The 21,680-nt window shown below is 47.0% G+C and overlaps 1 protein-coding gene across 3 annotated transcripts in view; it reads right to left on the bottom strand.

Annotated features, from left to right (window-relative positions):
• Positions 1–21,680, bottom strand: part of HDAC3 (histone deacetylase 3) — a 314,462-nt gene that overhangs the window by 40,163 nt on the left and 252,619 nt on the right. For all 3 annotated transcript variants that reach the window (XM_069654130.1, XM_069654131.1, XM_069654132.1), the window contains one exon: positions 14,678–14,835. In XM_069654130.1, the coding sequence (XP_069510231.1) occupies positions 14,678–14,835 (158 nt within the window). The remainder of the gene's footprint in view (positions 1–14,677; positions 14,836–21,680) is intronic.

Here is a 21,680-nt window from a genome sequence, read left to right as displayed (position 1 = left end):
TCCCCAAAATCTTTTTGAATTCAGCGAACCAAGTTGGGAAGTGTCCTACTCGTCCTTGGCACTCTTTAGGGTGTCTTCTACAGCTTTACTGAATAGGACATTCTGTTCTATTGGCATATTCAGGAGGGTAGCCTGTGTCTCCAGCTTAAACCCTGACTGCCTAAGCCAGGCATGCCGCTTAATAAGAGTCCCTTCGGCTAGGATGCTTCCCACGTTGTCTGCTGCATCAAGACTGTTTTTCAGGATGCATCTTGAGACTTGCTTGCCTTCTGAAACTGTGTTAAGTAGCTGGGTCTTAAGTGTTTCTGGGACGGCCTGTAGTTGTTGTTCAAGCTCGTCCCATTTGTGGCAGCCGAAACTAGCTAACAAGTTGTATTGTTGGCAATTCTTGTTTGGTACGCTGCAGATGAAGCTAACTTTCTCCCAAAAGTATCAATCTTTTTACTCTCCTTGTCTGGCGGGGCTTCTGCTAACGCCAGGGGACTGCCCGCTCTCTTTCTGTTGGTAGCAACTACCAGATGACCTGGTGTGAGCTGGCCCCTAATGTACAGGGGGTCAGTGGGTGCAGGCCTGAACACCTTTTCTATTGTAGGATTGACCGGTCTAGTAAGACTGGGTGTTAATAGGGTTGGTTGAATCTGTCTCTGCATTGATTGCAAGCGAGGTATGAATTGGGTGGCTGCCTTTTTGTCCCCCAAAATGTTTTCCACAAAGGCCTTATCGACTTGTGTTTCTTCGTTGTCAACATTGAAATGTTGCGTCACCTTTATTAACAGTTCGTTATAATGCAATTGGCTGGCTGGTCTTGATGGTCGGGGGACTGCACTACATAAATGTCATTGTCATAGTACTGGTCCTTATCCTGGCTATAGAGGTCCCCCTGAGACCCTGCCTGGTCGTTATAAAATGAGTCATGGTATGGGTGTTGGTTATAAGAGAAGTCTTGAGAAGCTGCGGCCGGAGTGCCTAGAGCAGAAGTGCTCGGCTGTGGCTCAAGGCAAGACTTTTTTGCAGTGGGTGGCTCTGTTGAAGCCTCTGGCTGTGAGGCATCTTTAAATGCCGTTTGTTGGTCAGGGCGTTTGTCTATGAAATGCACGAAACAGGACAGTATATACTTAGAATTTTATTAAATAGTTCTGGTGTAAAATGGCATTTTTGTGGTAAGCCTGAGATGACAGGGCCCTTTGATGAGGGGGCGGCATCTTTAGTGGGAACGGCATCCTTGTGGCGCAGAGCCCCTGAGAGGCTGTCTAAGGGAATAGGAATCACTTTTTGGGTGGCCTTGGGGGTGAGGGGCGTCAAAATGTGTTTTTTCGGCGACCTTGCGAAGCCCGGACATGTTTTTTAATTAACGCTTGAATTTTCAGTGCTTCTTTAGGAGACGCCGAGATCCCTTCCAACACCTGTTCTTCCGGGCGCGAAAGGAGGGCATTCTTATATGCGGTGTCCAAACCGACCTTCGCTTTCGGCTTTTGTAAACAATAGGCAAAAGCGTGCGCAATGGCCCACAGGACAGTGAAGAACCTGAGGCTTTATCCCCGGTCACTGCATGGGCCTGGACGCTTGACGACGCCGTCGAGGGACGGCTGTGGGGTATGTGCTTCGTGTGTTTGCCGTTGCTGCCGGGTGTCTTCTCCATCACAGGACCTCCGGCCTGCTTCTCGCAGGCTGGTGCCTGCGCATGGGGTCCAGACGGAACCCTATCGCCTTCGGTGTCACTCGTGACACCGAAACTGCCCTCACTGTTTTCCGTCACATCTATGGAAGCCTCAGCCTGCATAGCGTGCGCGGCCCAGCGTTTCGTCCGTCGCTCTTTCAGGGTCTTAGGCCGGAAAAGCTGACACGATTTACAGTGCTTTTCGGTGTGATCCCTTGGGAGACAGTGGTTGCGCACACGGTGCGTGTCTTTTCACAGATATTTTCGATGGCAGGAGGGACAACAATTAAAATGGGGTATTGTCCATTATGTTGAAACAGGGCAGATGGGCGAAAATAGGAGAAACGGGCTAAGGAGATAAACATTCTCTAAAAAGGTGTCAGTATAGAGAACTACCCCCCCGCCCCCTCTCTCCCTATTGTCAAGGGCCGATGCCCGAAGAGGCCCGTGAGGCCGCTTCTGGGCGTTGATCGATGAGTCTACGCCGTGGGTGTTTGTCAGGAGCCGTTGAGAGAATGAAACAGTCATGAGGCGAACAATTACGGAAAGGAAGAAATTCTACCAATATAACTTTAGTAATTCAAAGGCATCAGCCTAGAAGAGAACTCTGCATTTGCGACCGACTTCGATGAAAGAAAAAAGAAAAACTGAGGGACCTCAACATTACTCATAGTAGTGACAGCTTTACTCCAGAGTCCATCGTCCCCCACACCCTTTTCCTCATACTTTTGGGATGTTCATTATATGCAGACAGGAGCCTTTTGCAAAGCCAAAACACCCATTCACAATTCGCTCCCTCCTCTCTCCCCCTTTTGTGGTGATCATGCACACATGGCAACAGCCATGCTGGCCCCACCTTACTGCTGTCAATCTTTCATCCACCCCCGACAAATAGGTGTCCAGTGGGGATGGAGGAAAGTAGACTGTGCACTAGCAGTACAGTCGTCAACAGAGTAAGTTAGTTTTACATACTCTGATGTCACATTCACCATTACTACATACTTTTGGGACATTTCCTAAAGTATGCAATTACTTGGGGAGGTTGGACTGAAGCCCAAGTGTAGCCAAACCAATATCAGCCCTTAAACCAGCATCTACAGAGTAATGGCTGCAAAAGGAAAAAGAGCAGCCCAGGTGGCTGCCCTACAGATGATATCTATGGGCACATGCATCTAGAATGCTACGGAAGCCGCTCTGGTGCGTACTTCATGAAGATCCTTGGGGGCTGGATTTTTTCTTTGCTCGTATGATACAACAAAGCAGGAGACTATCCGCCGGCATATGGAAGACTTGGTTGCCTGCTTACCAGAGTGTGCCTCACAGTAATTGACAAATAACTGATCCCAAGACTAACTTCTTAGTTCAAACCAGATAAAATTTCAGAGCCATGCAAACAAAGATTAGGTAACTCTCTGACAGAGGACTAAGAGAAAATGTGGGCAAACCGATTTCTTGGTTCATATGACACTCTAATAAAACATTTGGAGGAAGGATGTGATTGAAGAACTACAGCATCCTTATGAAAAACGTGATAGTTCTGATACAGAAAGAGCATGAAGTTTGCTGGCGTAATAGACTTATGTAACTGCATCAATAAATGCCATCTTGCATCTGAGGACACTGACTTAAAGGGCTTGTCGCCCTATGTGCTCAAAACTAAAATTGGGTGAGGGTTTGTGATGAACCTTCTGCCTTCGAGCAGGAGGCAGTCACATTCTGCATCTAGGCACCCGCTTTGGGGAACCCAAGAGACACCAGAGCCAAAAGAAAGTTACAATGGATGGATGATGGAACCTGAAGCTCCCTCCAGTCAGACATCCACCAGCAACAAGGAAAAAAGTAGGTTCCCTTTAAGGGAATGAAGTTGCAACATTGCAAAAGACAGGACATGATTTAAGATACATTTGTTACTTCAGCAATGGTGCCAGAGGCAGCTTTTACTCAAGTTCTTGGGACCCGTGCAGCGATTACATGGTTACAAATAAAACTAGGAGAAAAACATGCAGATCTCGCGCAAGAGTAAACATAAGCTGGATTTGTTCTCCCACCCCAGCAAGTGTTGCAGGAGATATAATGTATATATTTTGCAATTAAACAAGTTTAAATGTTTAAATGTAACAGAACACCTCCCTGGCTCACCAGAGCATTTCAGGACCACAGTCACCCTAGAAAGGTAGAGGAACCCAGCTTGAAGCAGCCAATGAAATCAGGAAATACAGGGGAAAGATCTCACACACGGCAGACCTGGGATCAAGACACACCCCCAAGTACCACAAAAGGGGTAAAGAAAACCCAGAGTGTCAAGCCTTTGTAGAGTTGGCAGGAGGAGAGCAGCTGATCCTGGGAGACCCCTGGAAGTCACGTGCCAGGGAAGTGAGACAGGGGAACCCAGCAATGTGGAGATACTGTTATAAGGTAAGGAGACAGAAGTGTGGCATAGAGTTGTGCGAGTTTGGGTTGGAGGAAGAGCTTGAAGTGCTAGTGTTGGCGAGTAATATTTGTCTTGAGAAGGCGGGAGAGGCAGGGGCCCATTGGATAGGGGGAGCAATTGTTTTGCAGCAGAGTAAGATGGATATTATCTTGGAGATAAAAAAGTAAAGGGTAGCATTTGGAAGGAGGAGGAGAGGGATATTGTCCAGGAGAGAACATTTATTTGAAAGGCGACAGTGAAGGAGAGTGGTGTGTTGAAAGAGACTTGAATTGGAGATTTGTCCTGGGAGTCCAAGGAGAGTCAAGAGCTATGAGTAGAGGCTTAGTGTGGAGAGGAGAAAGGCGAAGACTTGGCAGCAAGAGAAGACTGCAATGAGAAGGTGAGTTTCACACAGAGGAGGAAGTGTTTATGCCAGGAGGAAGAAAGGGATACCATCACTAAAAGGGGCATAAGGGAGTGCAAACCCGAGTGAAAACCTAGAGAGGGGGATAGAGCCAGACCTTAGTAGGCAGGAGAGATTGAGAAACCACCCTCTTAGGTTGTAAGGATAGAGATGTTCCAGAGGACAATGTTTGTCCAGGAAATAGTACAAAGGTGCAAGGTGTTCGGAAGGACAGCCCAGGGATAGTCAGGGAGTAACAGGGACTCGGGGAAAAATCAGAGGAGCAGCAGGTGAAAGGTCCGAGTAATAATGCAAGTTGTTTTGTTTAGCATCTTTCTACTTCTTATAGAGCCACGCTGCGTGTGGCTCTATAAGAAAAAGCGAGTATGGGGGTTGTTAGTGGGACAGTGAGAGGCGGATGCTAAATATGCAGTGTTGATGGGTGCAGGTCGGAAATAATTGGTTCTGGTCAACGGGTTTGGCAAAGACACTTGGGAGGATGTTATGCATAGGGAGAGGTCAAGATCCGATTGGGTCTGGTTGGCCGCTGTTAGTAGGGCAACTCGTCTCCAGGAAAAGCACACAGCTCGCCGGATCAAACCAGAAGCACCAACTTTAGGCCCACCCTGGCAGGTAGTCACTGCCAGCTGTTGAGATGGATTTCTACAATCTGACAGGGTGGACAGATTTTAGGAGGCCACCATAGTTATGATGAACTCAGAGGGTAGCCAAAACCCAATCAAGGTACATGGATGAGGAGTGAAGGCTTAGTCTCTGTAGTGTGCAAGTGTGGTCCTGGGCCTTCAATGAGTTCACACAATATGGCACACAATTCAATTTAGACTGTCAAGTATAAAAATACACTTTATTATAGGGCTTCTGAACACACTGTAAAATTAATCTAACAGGTAGTATTAGCGCACCAACACAGTGATTCAAATATATACAGTTAGCATAGGTTCAAATATACATCAGATAATTTTATCAGCAAAGTAGGTATTATAGATGCAGTAAAATATGGAAACCAGATCACAAGACAATACCCAAACATAAAAAGTCCAAACCCTAAGATGAATGGGGCTTTGTGCCCAAAATGTCACAGAAGCCAAACAATGTTTCTCTCCAGAATGGTTTTGTTGTAGGAAGGATTCAAAAGGCTTGTGTCTGTGATCAAAGTTCTATAACAATTTGACCAGAGGCAAGTGTTTTCCTTGATTCCAGACCCAAAGCTAACACAGGGGCACGATATCCGACCTGGTTTCGACAACCAAAGGTGAGTGGAATGGAATTAGGAGACCATTCCTAATTTTAACCTCTGGAGGACAGGCACACTGACATTTAATTACCCCTCTGACTTTCCCAGATGACTGTGGATTGTCTAAGGGTCGCTGGGGGTCCCGATCTTCTCCATTTTGCTCCAGTGTGCCCAGGAGTTGCAGGTTCAATGATTTTTCTGGTTGAATGGAAATGCAAGATGCAACCCTGTTCAGAGAAGAAATGCAGAATCCGCTGATGCAGACTCTTTCAGGACACTTAACAGGTTGGAGGAAGGAGAGTTTCAGCGACGGTCTCCGTACACAGGCGACGACAGGAGTCCCTTCCAGTCACAGTCATAGCAGCTGCTCCAGCACAGGTTACTGTGACGGTAGAAAGCTGAAATCCGGGGAGGTGGCTACTTTTGGGTAGTTCAGGGTCGCTTCTAAAGGCTCTCTGAAGGGCTGGAACCTTGAGAGGTTGAGACTAGTTGTTCCCACTTGCCCAAGGCAATCAGGCAAATGAGCAGGGTTTCACCGGGTTGGCTACTGGAAGGGATGATGGTCCACTGTAGGAGTTGTCTTTTAATCTTCATCAGGCTGCTCTTCTTTGAAGGATTCTTGCTCCAACGTAGCGGTCCTCTTATCCAAATTCTGAGCAGGAAGCAAGTCCAAGCACACCAATAGTAAGGATAGGCACCATTTAACCAGCGATTAGTTAAAAGTAATCACAAATCTTAATGTGTAAAAGCTAGGGTGATAAAAAAGTATTCCCATTGCACTGCAAGGTGCTGTGTGCGATGTCAAGTACAAGAATTCAAAAGTGAAATAGTTTTCCAGTACTGATAGTCTGAAGGCCTGATCAGTTTAGCCATAACAATGAGCAAAAGGTAAGGGAGGTGAAGCTGAACTTCCATTAAAAAAATCAGGACAGGATAAAAAGAGTAAAAAGAATGGGGTTCCACAGGAATCTATGGAAGGAATGTTTGAAAAAAGAAAATCTTTCCGAATAATAGTCCCCAAGGAAACCCCCTTGGAGGCAGCTACCAGGATGACCCAAAAGCATCTGTTTTCCCGAGAGCTGTGGATCCACTAAAGTAAGGGTCTGAGGAACAGAACAGATTACCTCTATCAATCTCACACTCAGAGGAGTGAACTAATTGATTTGTCCCTTTAACATTTGGAACTTGGGGAGACTGAATATTTCTCTGATAAAATGGTGTGGAAGTGGCAGTCAATCATGCACGGAGAGAGGGTATGCTTTAAATGACTATTCCGTTAAAAGGTAGCAGAATATAGATCATTAAACAGCTCATGGATGCTCCGCACACACTCCCCCTTCATTCAACCTTCGCCCATACCCCCATACCCCCGTAGGGGTGACCTCAAAGTGTTCAATCTTCATTGCGGCAAATAAGCAACCAAGTGCATCAGGAGAGAGGCTATGGGATGCAAGGGCTTGCAAGGAAAAAGTAGAGGGGAGGGGCAAGAGACAAACAGGGGCATGGATAGGCGAGATCATTGTTCCAGTTAAGATTTTGAAGTGGGAGTATTTTACTCCCCATTTCCAAATGTTGGGAGTAAAACTATTTTTTTTAGGGAGTACAAAAGTCCCATTCCCAATGGAAGTTTTTTTTAAGCGAGTAAAACATGTTTTAACTGTAAAATAGAAATGTTTTGATATATATGTATACTCTTGCACATTAAAAATACAGTATGCCCTCAGATCAGGCAGTAATAGAAGTAGTTTTCCTCCCGTGGCTGTAGCCAAGATCATGAATATTTAGGGTGCGTTTTACACCTGATCTACAATTGACCAGTCCAGCTTTAAGAGACCTAGGGAGAAGATTGACCTCCTTGGACTGATGGAGAATTTATAGTGCTTGGATATGCTGGATGACTTGGGACGCAGGGGGAAAGGTGCGATTAAGTTTGTGAATAACCTCAATGTTAGATGACACTAGGACTTGAAAACCCCACAAGATATGGCAGGCAATCTGATCTATAAAATGGTAGTGAATAGAACTGATTAGGAGGGAAATGTTTTGCACAATCTGGTGTCTTTTGCGAGCACGCACAACAGGAGCGCGCTAAGGAAATGGATGGACTAGTACTGTGACATTGGCCCCACTGCCTCTTACAGGTAAGGAGTTTGGACGAGCATGGGAGGGTGAGGAGCAGCTTATTCCTGCACCGGGTGTCCATTCAGCCCGCTACACTGTAGCTCCTTTCTTGCAGCCCGGGGGATGTCAGCACCGTCAATTTGCAGGGAGAACCCCCTTGTTGTCCTTCGCCCCATCTTGGCCATAGCTGCAGGAACCTTGGGGGACTACACTACCTCCATGAGGAGAGTGGCGTGCTGCAATGTAGTAGGTCATCTTAATACAGAGAAACGGTTGTGTTTTGAACCCACATTTGCCATCAGCTGGAAGCTGGACTAGAGTTGAAGTCTACATAGGTAAAATGAAGGAATATGAAAATTGTGGGCTTTATTTCCCTGTTCATTCGCAAATATTTTCTTATAGTTGGGGATAGAGACTGTGAACATGTATAGTAGCGCATGTTGTCATTAAGCATTACAGAAGAAGGAAAACACTTTCCTGGTGTTTCCAGTAATCTTAGTTCCAGCTCTCCCTTCTTTTTAACAGCTTTCCAGGCATGCCCGGAAATCTTAAATTAGATTGCTGTCTCCTTAAAAGTGCCCTCTGCGTGCCGTGTTCAAACAGCCATGTTAGCATTGCCTCTGTATAAATGCACCACCTACTACTTCAATCTGCCCCACATCTTTCTTCCATACCTTTAAGGGTGGAATATGGCATATTCTCAAAGCTTTTGCTTTAAAGGTGGGTCAATAGGGAGTAAGGGTACCAGAATGACAGTGCTCTTGCAATGTTGTTTGGAACATGCAGGGGTAAATAGCACCTTTCTCTGTGCCATCCACTCTCTGTACATTAAAGATTTCCTCCTCTATTGATCCAAGTTTCGAAACAGTCTTTTCTTTAGTACGGTTGCAGGAGAGCTGTATCCCACAAATGTAGCAGGGGGTTTTGATTTGAACCCCAATGCTTTCTAGGGTTCTGCATTTCGTTTCTGTTAGGCAGAAGGGTGCTGATGAAGCAACTGTTTTCTACAAGCTTGTAAATGTTAGGGTTTTTGGTCTCAAGAGGGGCTAGTTGATTCAAAGATAACATTACTTTTCTTCTTCATGAAACCATGATTTTGAAGAAGGATGGTAATGGAGTATCTGCTATGGACATGAGAGCTTCAGAGAGCGAGTTTGGGTCAACTTTCTTCTAGCTTATTTGAGAGCACCAGGGACATTAATTCAGATTCAATTTGGGTTTAGTTAATAAATGGTCTTCAATTGTGATAGTAACAAAATCATTCTCAGAGGAAAAAGGAGGGTGGGGAGGGGAAGAGAACCTAATTTTGAGACCTGCTTTTTTTGTATTTTAGAATAGAGGAACAAGACATTTTGGGCCCCCAGAACATTTTTGACAAATGAAGGGATGTCCAAACTATCCAGATAATCTAACATTTCCTTCAATTAGGCGGTAGCGTTTTCACTCCCACAATATAGATTTGTTATGCTACTATGGGAGAAGTCAAGCAAGGCAGTGCAACGACCTTCATCTTTCCTCCACGTCGAGATCTTCTCTTCCTCTGGAGTATGCTGCGACTTGCACCCGCTGCCAGGAACAACTGCCCCCGCTGGAGGATCCTTTCCACATAAGGTACCGTGTTCCGCCTGGCTTCCCTTGCAACCGACTGTACGGGGTAGATTTAGCCCCCGTCTTTCGACCCTGGGTTAGCCTGGGATACCCTGGCTAAACATTTATGAAACCTAACTAAAACCTTTCTGAACTCCCTGCAAGACTTTTTAAGCCTGTTGTCATTGTGTGATCTTGGGTACATTTGTGCCTTGCTCTCTCCAAGAGTGGGCCCGGCCTATGGACTTTGGCTCACAAGTAACTTTTGACTTGCCTGCCTTGCTTAAGATTTCCTAAGTATTAGTGTGGTGTATTTTCCTACATTCTGCCTTTTTCACTCCCTTTGTCATTAACTTATTGGAGTGCCATCTATAGTTAAGCGCTCACCTCAGTCTGGAAATAAGTGGTGTTAACTAAGACTTGTCTGATAAGGAAGAAGGGATGTATATATAATAATAGTAACTGTGTTTAGAGTGATTTACCAGAATAGTGCTGGAGTGTTTCAATAAGTGTGTTTTTAAATAAATAATTATATACCTTGATACCAAAGCTCTGGTCAGTGTTTGCTTGTGCTATTGTATCCGAGTGCCTATTGTGTATACTTTACATACTGCCTAACTCTTCTTGAGGGAAGTCTGACTGCTCAGCCACAGCTACCAGGTAAATCTGGGTGGTGCGGACTGCTACCAAGTGGGTTTACTGCCAACACCTGTAGTCCTAAATCTTTTGCAGTGGTCCCCAAGGGAACTGCACAGGTTTCTGCCTAACAGTAGATAGTTCATAAAAGATTGAGATCAAGTCAGGAAAAGTTAGCTAACAGGCCCCAGGCTAACCCAGGTTAGAAATTCGAGGATTTACTGTCACCCCAAACGATCTGTCGCAAGGGAAGCCAGGCGGACACAGTACCTGAAATGGGAAGAACGCTCCAGCGGGGGCAGTTGTTCCTGGCAGCGGGTGCAAGTCGGTGTTTCGTCCAGAGGAAGAGGAGGTCTCGACGTGGAGGAAAGATGAAGGTCGCTGCACTGCCAGGGAAGAAACCAGCCGCGGAGTTTTCCGCTTACAAGGTACTACCCTTTTCTTCGTGGTAGTGGTAAACCGTGGTATTCCGGTTGCCGGGTGCTTGGCACCGGCAAGGCGGCCACGAGATGGTCCAGGAAGGCAAAAAGACGGGCAAACTGGTTATCCCCACCAGTCAAAGGAAGAAGACTCTCCGGACTGGAGATCTCTTCTGACGTCGGGAAAAGTGGTGAGACGGTTCAGCAGGGCTCCACCGGTGGTGTCGTCGTTGCAGGTCGGCTCGGCTTCTCCCTCCTCGGATTCTTTAGGTTGTGTGGCAACTTCTGAAGTTCCAGTCCCCAAAGCCCTGCTTTTATGCAGAAAACCCCCATTCATTCAGCCTAGCTGTCACTCAAACATGCTAAGTGGTGAGCCGGGCGGCTCACCACTGGGCCAATCACACAAGAGTGCGACTTGAGTTGCTGAGGAAACTCAGTCCAGGGTGCCTAAACCCCCTCCCACACCCCCTGTGGTACCCAGACAGAATGGCACCACTTTTGGAGGCTTCTGTGGAGAAGCCCGCCAAAAAGTGGAACAAAGGGCTCGACTTGGGTTGGAGTCACAGAAGCGAACACAAACGCCATTTTGGAACCAAGTTTCGGCAAAAAATACCAAACTGTGAATTTATATTAATTTAATAAACCGGCGGTATGTTCGAGGCTATTTTAAAAAGTGGTAGCCTCGAACAATGGGAAAATCCCATAGGAATATATTTGCGGTCGAATATTAAAAGTAGTATCCACTGCCACCAGCCAAAACTCGGTCGGGGGGGACTGGATAGTGCCCCCTCGAACAACAGACCCCGGGGCAATCGAATTGCCCCAACCAGTACGTCCACAATATGATGGTTTGTACTGGTTCTGTTCACAATTTAAGACTAGTAAAGCCAATGGTGACTTTACATGCCCTGGGAGACAGTAGTCAGTCCCAGGGTGTGTAGTCTATATGTTTGGGGGTCGCTACGACACCCCAGGGTTACTGCACGGAGGGTGCTGCGTAACCCACATATCAAAAACACATGAAACTCTATGGGGTAAAGGACCCCATATCCCATAGAATACATACAAAGTCAAAGGAACACCTCAAATCATGTCTAAGAGTGGGAGAAAAAGAGTCTCACTCTTAGCAGGAGAAAAAATAAACCCCAAAAATCCAGCAAAGCTGCTGGGGGACTCACTAGGTTTGGGCAATTAGCCTTTACAGAGAATTCTCCCTAACAAGGGGTAATTGGCAAACTCATACACCCCGATCAAATAGGCTATGTCCCGGGCAGGAATATTACTAACAATCCCAGGAGAATCCATCACATTATAGAACAGACAGAGCGACCCCGGCGAGATAGCATAAGTCTCGCTGGACCCAATAAAAGCTTTTGACTCCGTGAGATGGCCGTGGATGTTGGCGGCCCTAAAAGAGTACGGGATGGGCCCAGGGTATTTGAGGTGGGTTAAAATGGTATACACCTCCCCAATAGCCAGGGTCAGAACGGGTGCAATAATCTCAGATAAATGGCAACTTAGCAGGGGCACAAGACAAGGCTGCCCCTGGTCCCCCATGCTGTATATTCTTGCATTAGAACCACTAGCGATCTGCCTTAAACAGTACGGAGAGATAGGGATCCACACGAAGGGGGGACCGCACCTGATATCATATGCCGATGACATGCTGTTGTACCTGCGCTTCCCAGAAGAAAACTTGCAGCATGTTCTGGAAGTGATGGAACGTTATGCGGCCCTTTCTGGCATAGCAGTAAACCCCAAGAAGTCATGCATGTTCCCCCTGGGGAGATATAGGGGGGCCCCGCTAGGGAAACTACCTATCTTGCCGATACCCTGGCAGACTAGTACATTCAGATACTTGGGGGTTAACATATATCATACGGCTGCGGACGAATATAAATATAACACGGAGAGGGTAGTGGAGGGCATCAAAAACAGCATGGGGTTTTGGGCGAAGGTCCCCTAGCCATGGTGGGGAGGGCGGCCTTGCTCAAGATGGGGGCTCTTCCCAGGCTGTTACACTTTTTCATGAATATCCCATACATGCCCCCCAAACGCTTTTTTACAGAACTCCAAAGCTTATGCAGCGGCTTTATATGGCATAACTCCAGAAATGGTTGGCCCTATGGAAGCTGCAGAACACGTATGACAAAAGGGGTATAAATCTGCCAAACTTCGAGATATACCACCTGGCGGGACAGCCTCAGTATGTGGCCAGGTGGTTGTCCGAAGAAGAGACGGCAGAAGCCAGATTGCTGAGGGGGGGGTTCTCATGTCAAGGGTGACGGAGTACTTGGGGTGGTCTGCGCCACCAGTGGCTATGACCAGACAAGAATTCGTCAGGAATCTCCTCAGGAACCAAACCTTCATCAGACCCTTCATCCACCTCAGAGATGTAATCCAGAGGCTGGAATAAATCCCTGGAAGAGGGCACAGAAAAAGGTTCAAATACAGGCCTCACTGACTTCTTCAGTGCCTTCCTTGGAGTTTCCACCGATATACGGGGTACCTCCGGTAAAGCCTCCACAAAAGGCGTCGAGGGCTTCGACGGAATCGGCATGGAGCGTGGCGCTGATGGCTTCACCACAGGCCTCGAGGGCGGTGCCCAGAGCGTGTCCTTCGATGACTTCCTCGGAGGCCGAGCCTCGAGAGAGTCCCTCGACGGACATGGCGCTGATGGCCTCGACGTCTTCTTAGAAGGCGTGCGAGTGGTGGCCCTAGCGCGTTCCTTGCCGGCTTCTCGCGAAGGCGCGGACGGAACAGAGCCCTGCGATTCGAAAATCGACATCATCTCTGAACGAAATGCAGCCCATTCCGCCGGAGATGAATGCTTGTTGGGACAAGCCACCCGCCGTCTGGCAGAGTCCTCCGACGAGGAAGGTGACCTGTGACGGTGCTTCCGCGAGTGCCTAGAAGAGGCAGAGGAATGGCGGGAACCACTCTGGGACCGAGACCCCCTGGACTTACGCCGACGCGGAGAGTCGCCCCTCGAATAGTCGGTCGAAAGCCCAGCGGATTTCAATTTACAGGGTTTGGAAACCCTACCTACAGAAAGCTTCTTCTTTCGCTCCCGCAAGGCCTTCGACTTCAAAGACTGGCATTCATCGCAGTCATCGGTAGCGTGGTCCTCGCCGAGGCACCACAGGCAGACGTCGTGCTGGTCTGTAAGTGACATCTTGGAACCGCAGCACTTCTTGAAACCGGACCTCGGGGTAGAAGACATATTTCGAACAAGAAAACCAAGAACGAAGCACCGATTCAAAAGGTAGAAGAACCGAGGTGCGCCGAGATTCTAAAGCGAACACGTTCGCAGAAAAAACGGAACTGAGGCTACGAGCGTCGTGCTTCCTACTTATAACATCCGGTGACGTCGGCTCAACGGAGGCCCTCGAGGACGGCGTATCGATGCAGAAAATTTTTCCGAAGCAGCACAGCTGTGGTGATTACTGTCAGATGTGGAATACGTCGGAGGAACCAATCCCCTTGAATGAAAGATTAAGTGTGGGAGGGTGGTAGTGAGTAACTTGTGTGTGGCATTAGTTTGCACGTGGGTTCATGCCCACAGGGTGCGTGGCATTATTGCTGCAGTGGGCGTGCGGGCCGATCACGTGCATTTTTGTTTTAAATCCGTTTTACCCATTATTCCTTTTTCTCCATTGTCACAATTGTGAGTCATTACAGTTAACTGATGCACATATATTTTCGGTTGTTCTACTTTGTTTTCATTCTGTTTTGCCCAATGTGGTATGTGCTAAGGGGGGGGAGAAGTGTCATAATGCACTCTGGAATGCCGGCTCGCATCGTTACGCGGTCGGCCTTCCAGGTGCTAGAAAAGGTGGAGTGAGGCTTAGTGGCAGTGTGGCCACGGGGTCTGTCCCTGTAAATAAAGGACTTACTTACTTCATCCACAGCCTCCGGTGTTTCTTCAGAATACCAGTAGACATGTGTGCACATATCTAAAAGGTCAAACCCGGCTCATGCATCACAGCATCTGAGATCAATCTGTATGCACCACATCATTTTGCATGCTATAGTTATTTGAAATAGCAATCATAGATAAACTCAAGAGTCTATAAACACTTGGCACTACCTCGTGCCAGACTTGGGCGAGTGCTACTCATCAAGCAACCAGGTTATATTTCAAGCTCTGATCACATATTTCATGACAATGGCACACTGGTGGGTATACCTGGAATAATTATCTTCGGAACCACGTTCTTCTGGATCAGGCTCATCGGTCCTATCGAAGCTTATCAGGTCAGAAGGAACATCATGGATCTGGACACTAGGGGCGTGGTTCAACATCTTCAGATTCTCAAAAATAGTTTGCCTAATTTGGTCCAGATACTGCACAGAAACAAACAATCTCAATTAGAAAGGGGAGAAGTTATGATCCGATAAACTGCACAATGCTTACAGATACATGCTCAGATTGCTTTAAGTTTATCTTGGATACATAAGTGGCACATTGTTTTCTCCTGGCCCTAGGAGTTTCACCAGGAACCTGCAACATAGGCTAATGGGAGATTTACTATTTGTTTTAAATATGTAATACCTTTCTTCAAAGCAAACACAAACTCCAACATTGTTTTCCCCCATTTGAAATAGATCCCAGTATGCCATGCATTACATAGTAAGGAAACCTACAGTTGTCATGATTTATTTTATAATATGACAACAAAAAGGAAAGGCCTTTCCACATCATTTGAGGATTAATACTCTGGCATGTTTGATTCTAAAGGTATGTGCATGTTGGAAACACAACATCGGGGTGTGAATGGAAGGCGTTACTAGGGTGAGGAGTGCTCGATCACTAAATGGCCTTGCTGAGCTAAATCCTCTTAAGAGTGGATCCTCCCAACCAAGTGTTCACATTGTAAGGTCACTTCATACGCCTAAGACAAACTGCCTCCTTAGGTTTTCCTTGGCTCACCTAGTGGTAGCAGTCAAGGTGAACTCTTCGTAAGATAGAGGACTAGACACAAAAACATTCCAACATTATCACTTTGAATAAAGTGATGTCCATAAAGAGATTTTGAAAATAAACTGTATATCTTGCAATGTATCCCGGAGGCCTGGGCTTTCCTCCGAGGACTCCAGGGCTGGAGAAAGCCCAGAGTGGGGAGAGAAGCAAAAAAAAAAATAAAAAAAATAAAAAACTAGAGTGGGGAGAAAAACAAAACGCCAAAGTGGGGAGGAATAAAAGAGTAACCCAGACTGGAGACTGAGAAGGAGGAAAGCCCCAGAGTTGAGATGGATTGGAATCGAAGAATCGCAGAATGGGGAGTGAAAAAGCAGAGATGACCCACAAAATCTTTATTTTTGTATTAAATAAATAATGTTTATATTTCTGTAAATCCTGTCCCCTGGATTTCTGTCTTCGGTTATACAATGGTTGCATTTAAACCAGAAGAATTATTTAAATCAAGTAATTTTATAATTTAATTCTAATCAATCAAATGTTTTAATGGACTGAAAACATACACGGCCATCGTATATACTAGTAGCTGTGGTAGGTTGCTGCAAATATTCAACTTAAAGTGTTGTGGTGGTGCCATGTTTTCACATCAGTGCCAAGACTATCCATATGGCTGTGCATCGTGTGAAAGGTCTTGTGTTTAATGTACTGTTTTTGATTCAACAAAACGGGGCAGAGGGAATTTTACTTTATATATTGCACCCCGCCCCATCGCCAATCTGTTTTTTCTGTCTTTGTTTTTCAAAAACATTATTTTTAAACAATGCCTTCATACAAATGCCAAGACCTACCACTTTCTTAGCACAAATTTAACTACATACGAGCATGGTTGCTAATGTTTATAGTAGTAAATACAAACTCATTTTTTGGTTATTTCCACACTCCTACTCCCCCTGGATCCTCTTCTTAGGTGGCCAGGGACAGGCCATCGCTTTGGATCCTGACCCTGGGGGTGGAGAAGCGAGGAATGATCACCTAGGTGGAGGCTCCTTGGGGAATGGCAGTGGGTTGTCCACAGGTGAGACATGGTATCCCCCTTCCCGATTGAAGACCAACCTAACCCTCCCCCGGTCTTTATAGGCTATTGTAAAACCTCTCCCCCCCCTCCTTTCCCCACATTTTACTTCTGACAGTATTGGGACAAGGAAGAGGCGACTAGGAGAGATGAGCACTAAAACCTCACTTCACCACTGTGGTACAGGGACGAAGAAGATGCCTGTAGAGTGATTTAAAGGTAAGGCATGTCACATTATCTATGGACAGGCAAGCCCAATTGAGAATCCACGCCTGCAACCTGTCAAGTGGTTGAAGGTGTATAAAGGGAGACCAGTGGAGCAGTACATGGAGCAACAGGGAGGCCTTTGTTGGAGAGACCAGCAGGGGACCCTTTCCGAAAGGTGGTAGCTGTGGTGGGACCTGAAGAGAAGCCAGGACGCCGACTGACAGCCCAGAGGACCTTCGGCGCCCAAGACGAGTTGGGCCGTTGGGCTGCCACAGGTGTGTCGAGGAACGAGTAGCTGGGGCTGCGAGCAAGCAGAAAGGAGAGAGGACCCCATCCGCGTCCAAGCAGCAGCAGTAGAGTTGCTGGAGCAGCAACAGTGGAGTTGCCGGGGTGTGCAAGCCAGCACCCAGCATGCGAGCGGTGCTCCCAGAGGTTAGCCCACCGGCCTGAAAAGCAGAAAGGAAGCAGCAGAAACAGCAGGAGCCACCGGAGAGGAATGGTGAGTGTTGGGGAAAGCCACTTAAAAGCCGGGGCGCTCCTAGCAGACTGCGCATAAGTTACGAAGTGCTGTATGAATGAAAACCTGAAACAAAGCTGAAGTATGTTCTATAGCGAACTGAATGAAAATCTGAAACAAAGTAAATTGAATTCCGAATTGAATGAAAACCTGAAACAAAGCACATTGTCAAACAGAATAAAAACTTTATGGGCAATGCTAGCAACTGATGAAACTCAAAGGGGAAAGTGCCCATGTGAAAACAACTTATGGAAAAGAGCGCAAATGTGAAAGAGTGCAACAGAAATGTGGGGTAGGAGTAAGACCACCATTATTTTTATTTTTTTATTTTATTGGACATTTGTATGGTGCCTATAGACGGTTGTTTCCACAAGATAGGGGGAGGACATGGCAATAAAAAAAAGACTACAGCAACAAAAATGGTTATATTGGCCCTGTGACAATCCTACCGTGCAAGTGCATGACAAGGTGTTGAGGCAGGGGGAGGGGGTAGAGGAAGAGGTGCAGGAGTGGGGAACTCCCAAGAGTGGGGGCAGGCAAGTGCTGGTCGGGCCAAGGCGGTAAGTGCCAGGAGAACGGGGGGAAGGGAGGATGAGTGTGGTGGACAGGGAGGACCAAGTTGGGCTAGTCCGGGGAAGGGAGCCGGCGGCAAGTGCTAGCAAAGGATGCTCTGGGACTGGTAGGGGGTGGCCTGGCCCCTGTATGACTGAAGGAACTAGGCCTCAGACGCAGCGGCAGATGGAGAGTTAGCAAGGGAGGGAAGGAAGAGGGGAAAAGGAAAGTCTTGAGAAGTTTCTGGAACTTAAGAAGATCCGGATCAAGTCTGAAGCGGGGTCCTTCCAGAGGGAAGAGCCAGCCCAGAAAAGATATCTACCTCCCACTCTCTGTTCGGAGAAATATTTGACCTGCAAAGAGTTGGAGTCAGAAGAACGGGAGGTATTTAGGGAGGGAAAGCTGGATGTAGAGAGGTCCCAGGCCCCAGACAGCCTTGTGGATGATGCAAAGGGTATTGAATTTGATCCTTGCGTTCACCGGTAGCCACTGGAGAGATTTTAAGGCTGGAGAGACGCAGTCCTTGGGCTTGAGGCCAAGGATAAGTCTTGCAGTCCTATTCCGTACTTGCGGAAGGGGGCGAAGTGAGGAAAGAGGCAGGCTGAGGAAGAGGCTGTTGCAGTAGTCTAGCCTAGAGAGAACCAGGGCTCTGGAGACATTGAGCTTCTGGGGGAAGGAGAGGAAAGGAATGCCCACAAGGAGATGTAACTGAAAATTGGACTTCTTGGCAAGGTCCATGATGTGTGGAGAGAAAGTGAGGAGTCAAAGATGATCCCACGGTTTTTTGCCTCATAAGTGGGTGAGGGGAGAGGACCCAGGGAGTCAGGGCAGAGGGGGGGGGCGTAGAAGGAGCAGATGTCCCAATGAGAAGGATTTCTGTCTTACTGGTATTAAGGCAGAGACCATTGGAAGAGCACCATGCCCGAATAGCAGCCGGGTATGAGGGAGGAGGTAGTGGAAGGAAACTTGAAAGAGAGCTGTGTGCCATCTGCGTAACACTAGAAAGGAGGGTAGAAAGTAGAGATCAGGCAGGCCAAGTAGAAGGTGAAGATCCAAGGCAATAGGATAGAGCCCTGAGGGACGCCTCAGGTATAGAGTGAGGTGGAGGAGAGAAAAGGGCCCATTTGCACTTGGGAAGGTCTGTTTGAAAGGAAGGAGGTCAGCTACGCCAGTGCCCAGTCCGTGATGCCTATGGTATATCATGGAGACTGTTCACGAGGATGGCGTGGTTGACTGTCAAAAGCAGAAGAGAGATCAAGGAGGATCAGAACAGAGGGAGTGTTCGGAGTCTTCAGCGGGTGTTCAGGAGAGCAGTTTCCGTGCCTCAGGCAGCCCTAAAACGAGACTGGTGGCCGTGGAGGCAGCTGGCCATTTCGATGTGGAGGGTCAGTTGGGGGATGACAAGCTTCTCCATGAGTTTACCCAAAAAATGGGTAATAGATATAGGGTGATAGTTAGCCGGGCAAGAAGGGTCTTGCGTTCCTAGTGAACTTTATACATGAATACAGTGTGGTAAGGTCAAAGACAGACAAGCATTGTGTGCCACGTTATAACCAAGCCAAGAGGCTAACCAGGAGCAGCCAGGCGAGTGTAAAGCTGCACACAAATCCAAGAGGCTGACAATCAGAAACTCGGTGAATGTGAATTTGTGCAGCAGAACCTGTGTGAAGAGCCAAGGGATCCTGGTTGCGCGACCTGTGATGGGTGGACCGTGTTGTCTGACAACTGTGCCTACACCAGCAAGGCCTGAATTGTGAAAGCCAAAAACATTATTGAGCAGGTAGAAATAAGCTGGTGTTAGGGAGAATTCTCAAAAATTTGCCAATTCCCTTCACCTTAGAGATCCCCAGCAACTTTGCTGGATTTTTCAGACTTGATTTTTTTTACCTGGAGAGTGTGGCCCTTTTTCCCGCTCTCTCATGTATTTTGATGCGTTTTATCTCGTTTTCTTTGGTTATGGAGCCTAACCAACTCCATAGGCATCATCTTTTTCAATTGTGTCACAAAGCACCCTCAGTGCAGTGACACAGGGAAGCCTTTCAGGCTTTCCCAAGGTTGAACTACCTTCTCTGGGATAAACTACTGTTTCCCAGAGTAAGTAAAGTGAAATTGACTTTACTAGTCTTTTTAAATTCCTAGACCCAGTACACCCTATCTTACAATAGAGTGCTGGAGGGGTTACTTAGTATCCCCTGTGTCTAGATACTCATGCAGCAGTCAAATGCTACCTTTTCCTCTCAGAATGGCTGGTGGCAGTGGTCTTACAACAAACTACCATGATTTTTCCCGACTGCGAACTATTCGTAGCTCCGGTCACGTTAAATCGCGGGAGCCATGTTTTTCAAGATGGCGTCTGCGCATCCTTTGTTAAAACAGGTCCCGGTCTTCTTTTTTTGCCATTTCTTTGTGGAAAGGTAATTCTAGAGTTTTTCTCTGCACGCCAAACCAGGTTTGGTCTCTTTGTTCATTTGCCTTTGGCGGGCTTCAGGAGTGAAACCTGCCTCTGGTGCCCGAGGGTCTGGGGTGGGCAGGAAGTAAGGGAGGTGCCCGAAACTCCCTGTGCTTAGTTTCCTAGCAGTCCAAAATGCCTATGTGGCGATTGGCTGGCTGACTGTCCGGCAAGGACAGCCACCCTGCTGGGTGAGTGATAGCTAGGCTGGAATGAATGAGCGAGAGAACTGAATAAAAAGAGTCTCTTTGCTTGGAAGGCAGAGTCGACCACTGGACGAAGGAACCGAAGAAGAGCTTGAAGAGGACGACTGCTGCCACTCCTGGTCCATTGGTTTGCCTGGTGAAGCCCTGCTGCAGGTCTGAATTGGCAAGTTTGCATCGACAGAGAAGCCCTGCAAAGGACGACTTCTCACTTTAAGTTGTTGGGACCAATCAACTCCAAAGTAAGCCACCTGGATACCCATCTCGGAGCTGGTTGAACTTCCTCAGAGTTGCTGCAGGAAACCGTAGGACCAGGGAGAGGGACACCAGCTTGTGTGCGCTACTTACAGCCATCGGAATTGAAGTCTGCCAATTGCAAGTATTTGACCAGTCCGAGTGCAGTGCAGGAGTCCCCGGACGTCCTCCCTCTTATCCCCATGACAGACACAGAACAGCGAGATCTGTAGGAACTGGCAGGAACAGAAGTCATCAGCTGCATCTCTTTCTTCATTGTAAGGTACTGTGAAACAAGACCGAGTACTTGCCTCTCGTGGTGAAAGTGCTTGAAACTTTTGCAACTCGCAGGCCTATTCAGCTTGTGACCCAACAAATGATTCTTTTTGTTTTACAAACTACTTCTGAGAAATTGTGCAGAGACTTTACCGTTTACTGACCAGAACTGCTTTATCCTATCCAAGACTTTAGCCCACTGAGTTTCACTAGCCTATTGAATTGACTCTTCTGGTGAACTATAAGCATTTGCACTGTCTAAGAATAATTGTAACCTTTCATGTTCTAATAATCTTTGCCTTTTACACCTCTTGAAAAGTATTCTGAAATAGTATTGAAGTATATTTGTGTATTATATAATTGCCTCCTTCTAATGAATGTTTTATAACTGACAGATAAATATATTAATAAGTATTTATCAAAGAAACCTTGAGTGTAAGAATTTATTTGAACACCTGTGATTGTAGACCTCTGTGTAACATTACTGCTCCCATTCCCCTCTTGAGATAAGCCTGGCTGCCCATCCCCGCTTCCAAAACTGTAGTACATACTTATACCAACGGTTGGTTTGTTTACACCTGTGGTCATAGTTGTGTGCAGTGTTCCCAGAGGGTACTGTATACAAACTTTGCCTAACAGCTGGTGAAAAAGATGCCAACCAGAAGGTGCTCTTTTTGGGAGTTTATTGTTTTATTGTTTGTTTGATAGGCGCTTATACAATAAGGCAATACTGTTTCAAAGCTGACACAACAGTGAAGACA

The sequence above is a fragment of the Ambystoma mexicanum genome, chromosome 3q (genome assembly GCF_040938575.1).
Source record: "Ambystoma mexicanum isolate Mex_15411 chromosome 3q, UKY_AmexF1_1, whole genome shotgun sequence".
NCBI lineage: Eukaryota > Metazoa > Chordata > Amphibia > Caudata > Ambystomatidae > Ambystoma > Ambystoma mexicanum.
This window is presented reverse-complemented; position numbering and strand designations above follow the sequence as displayed.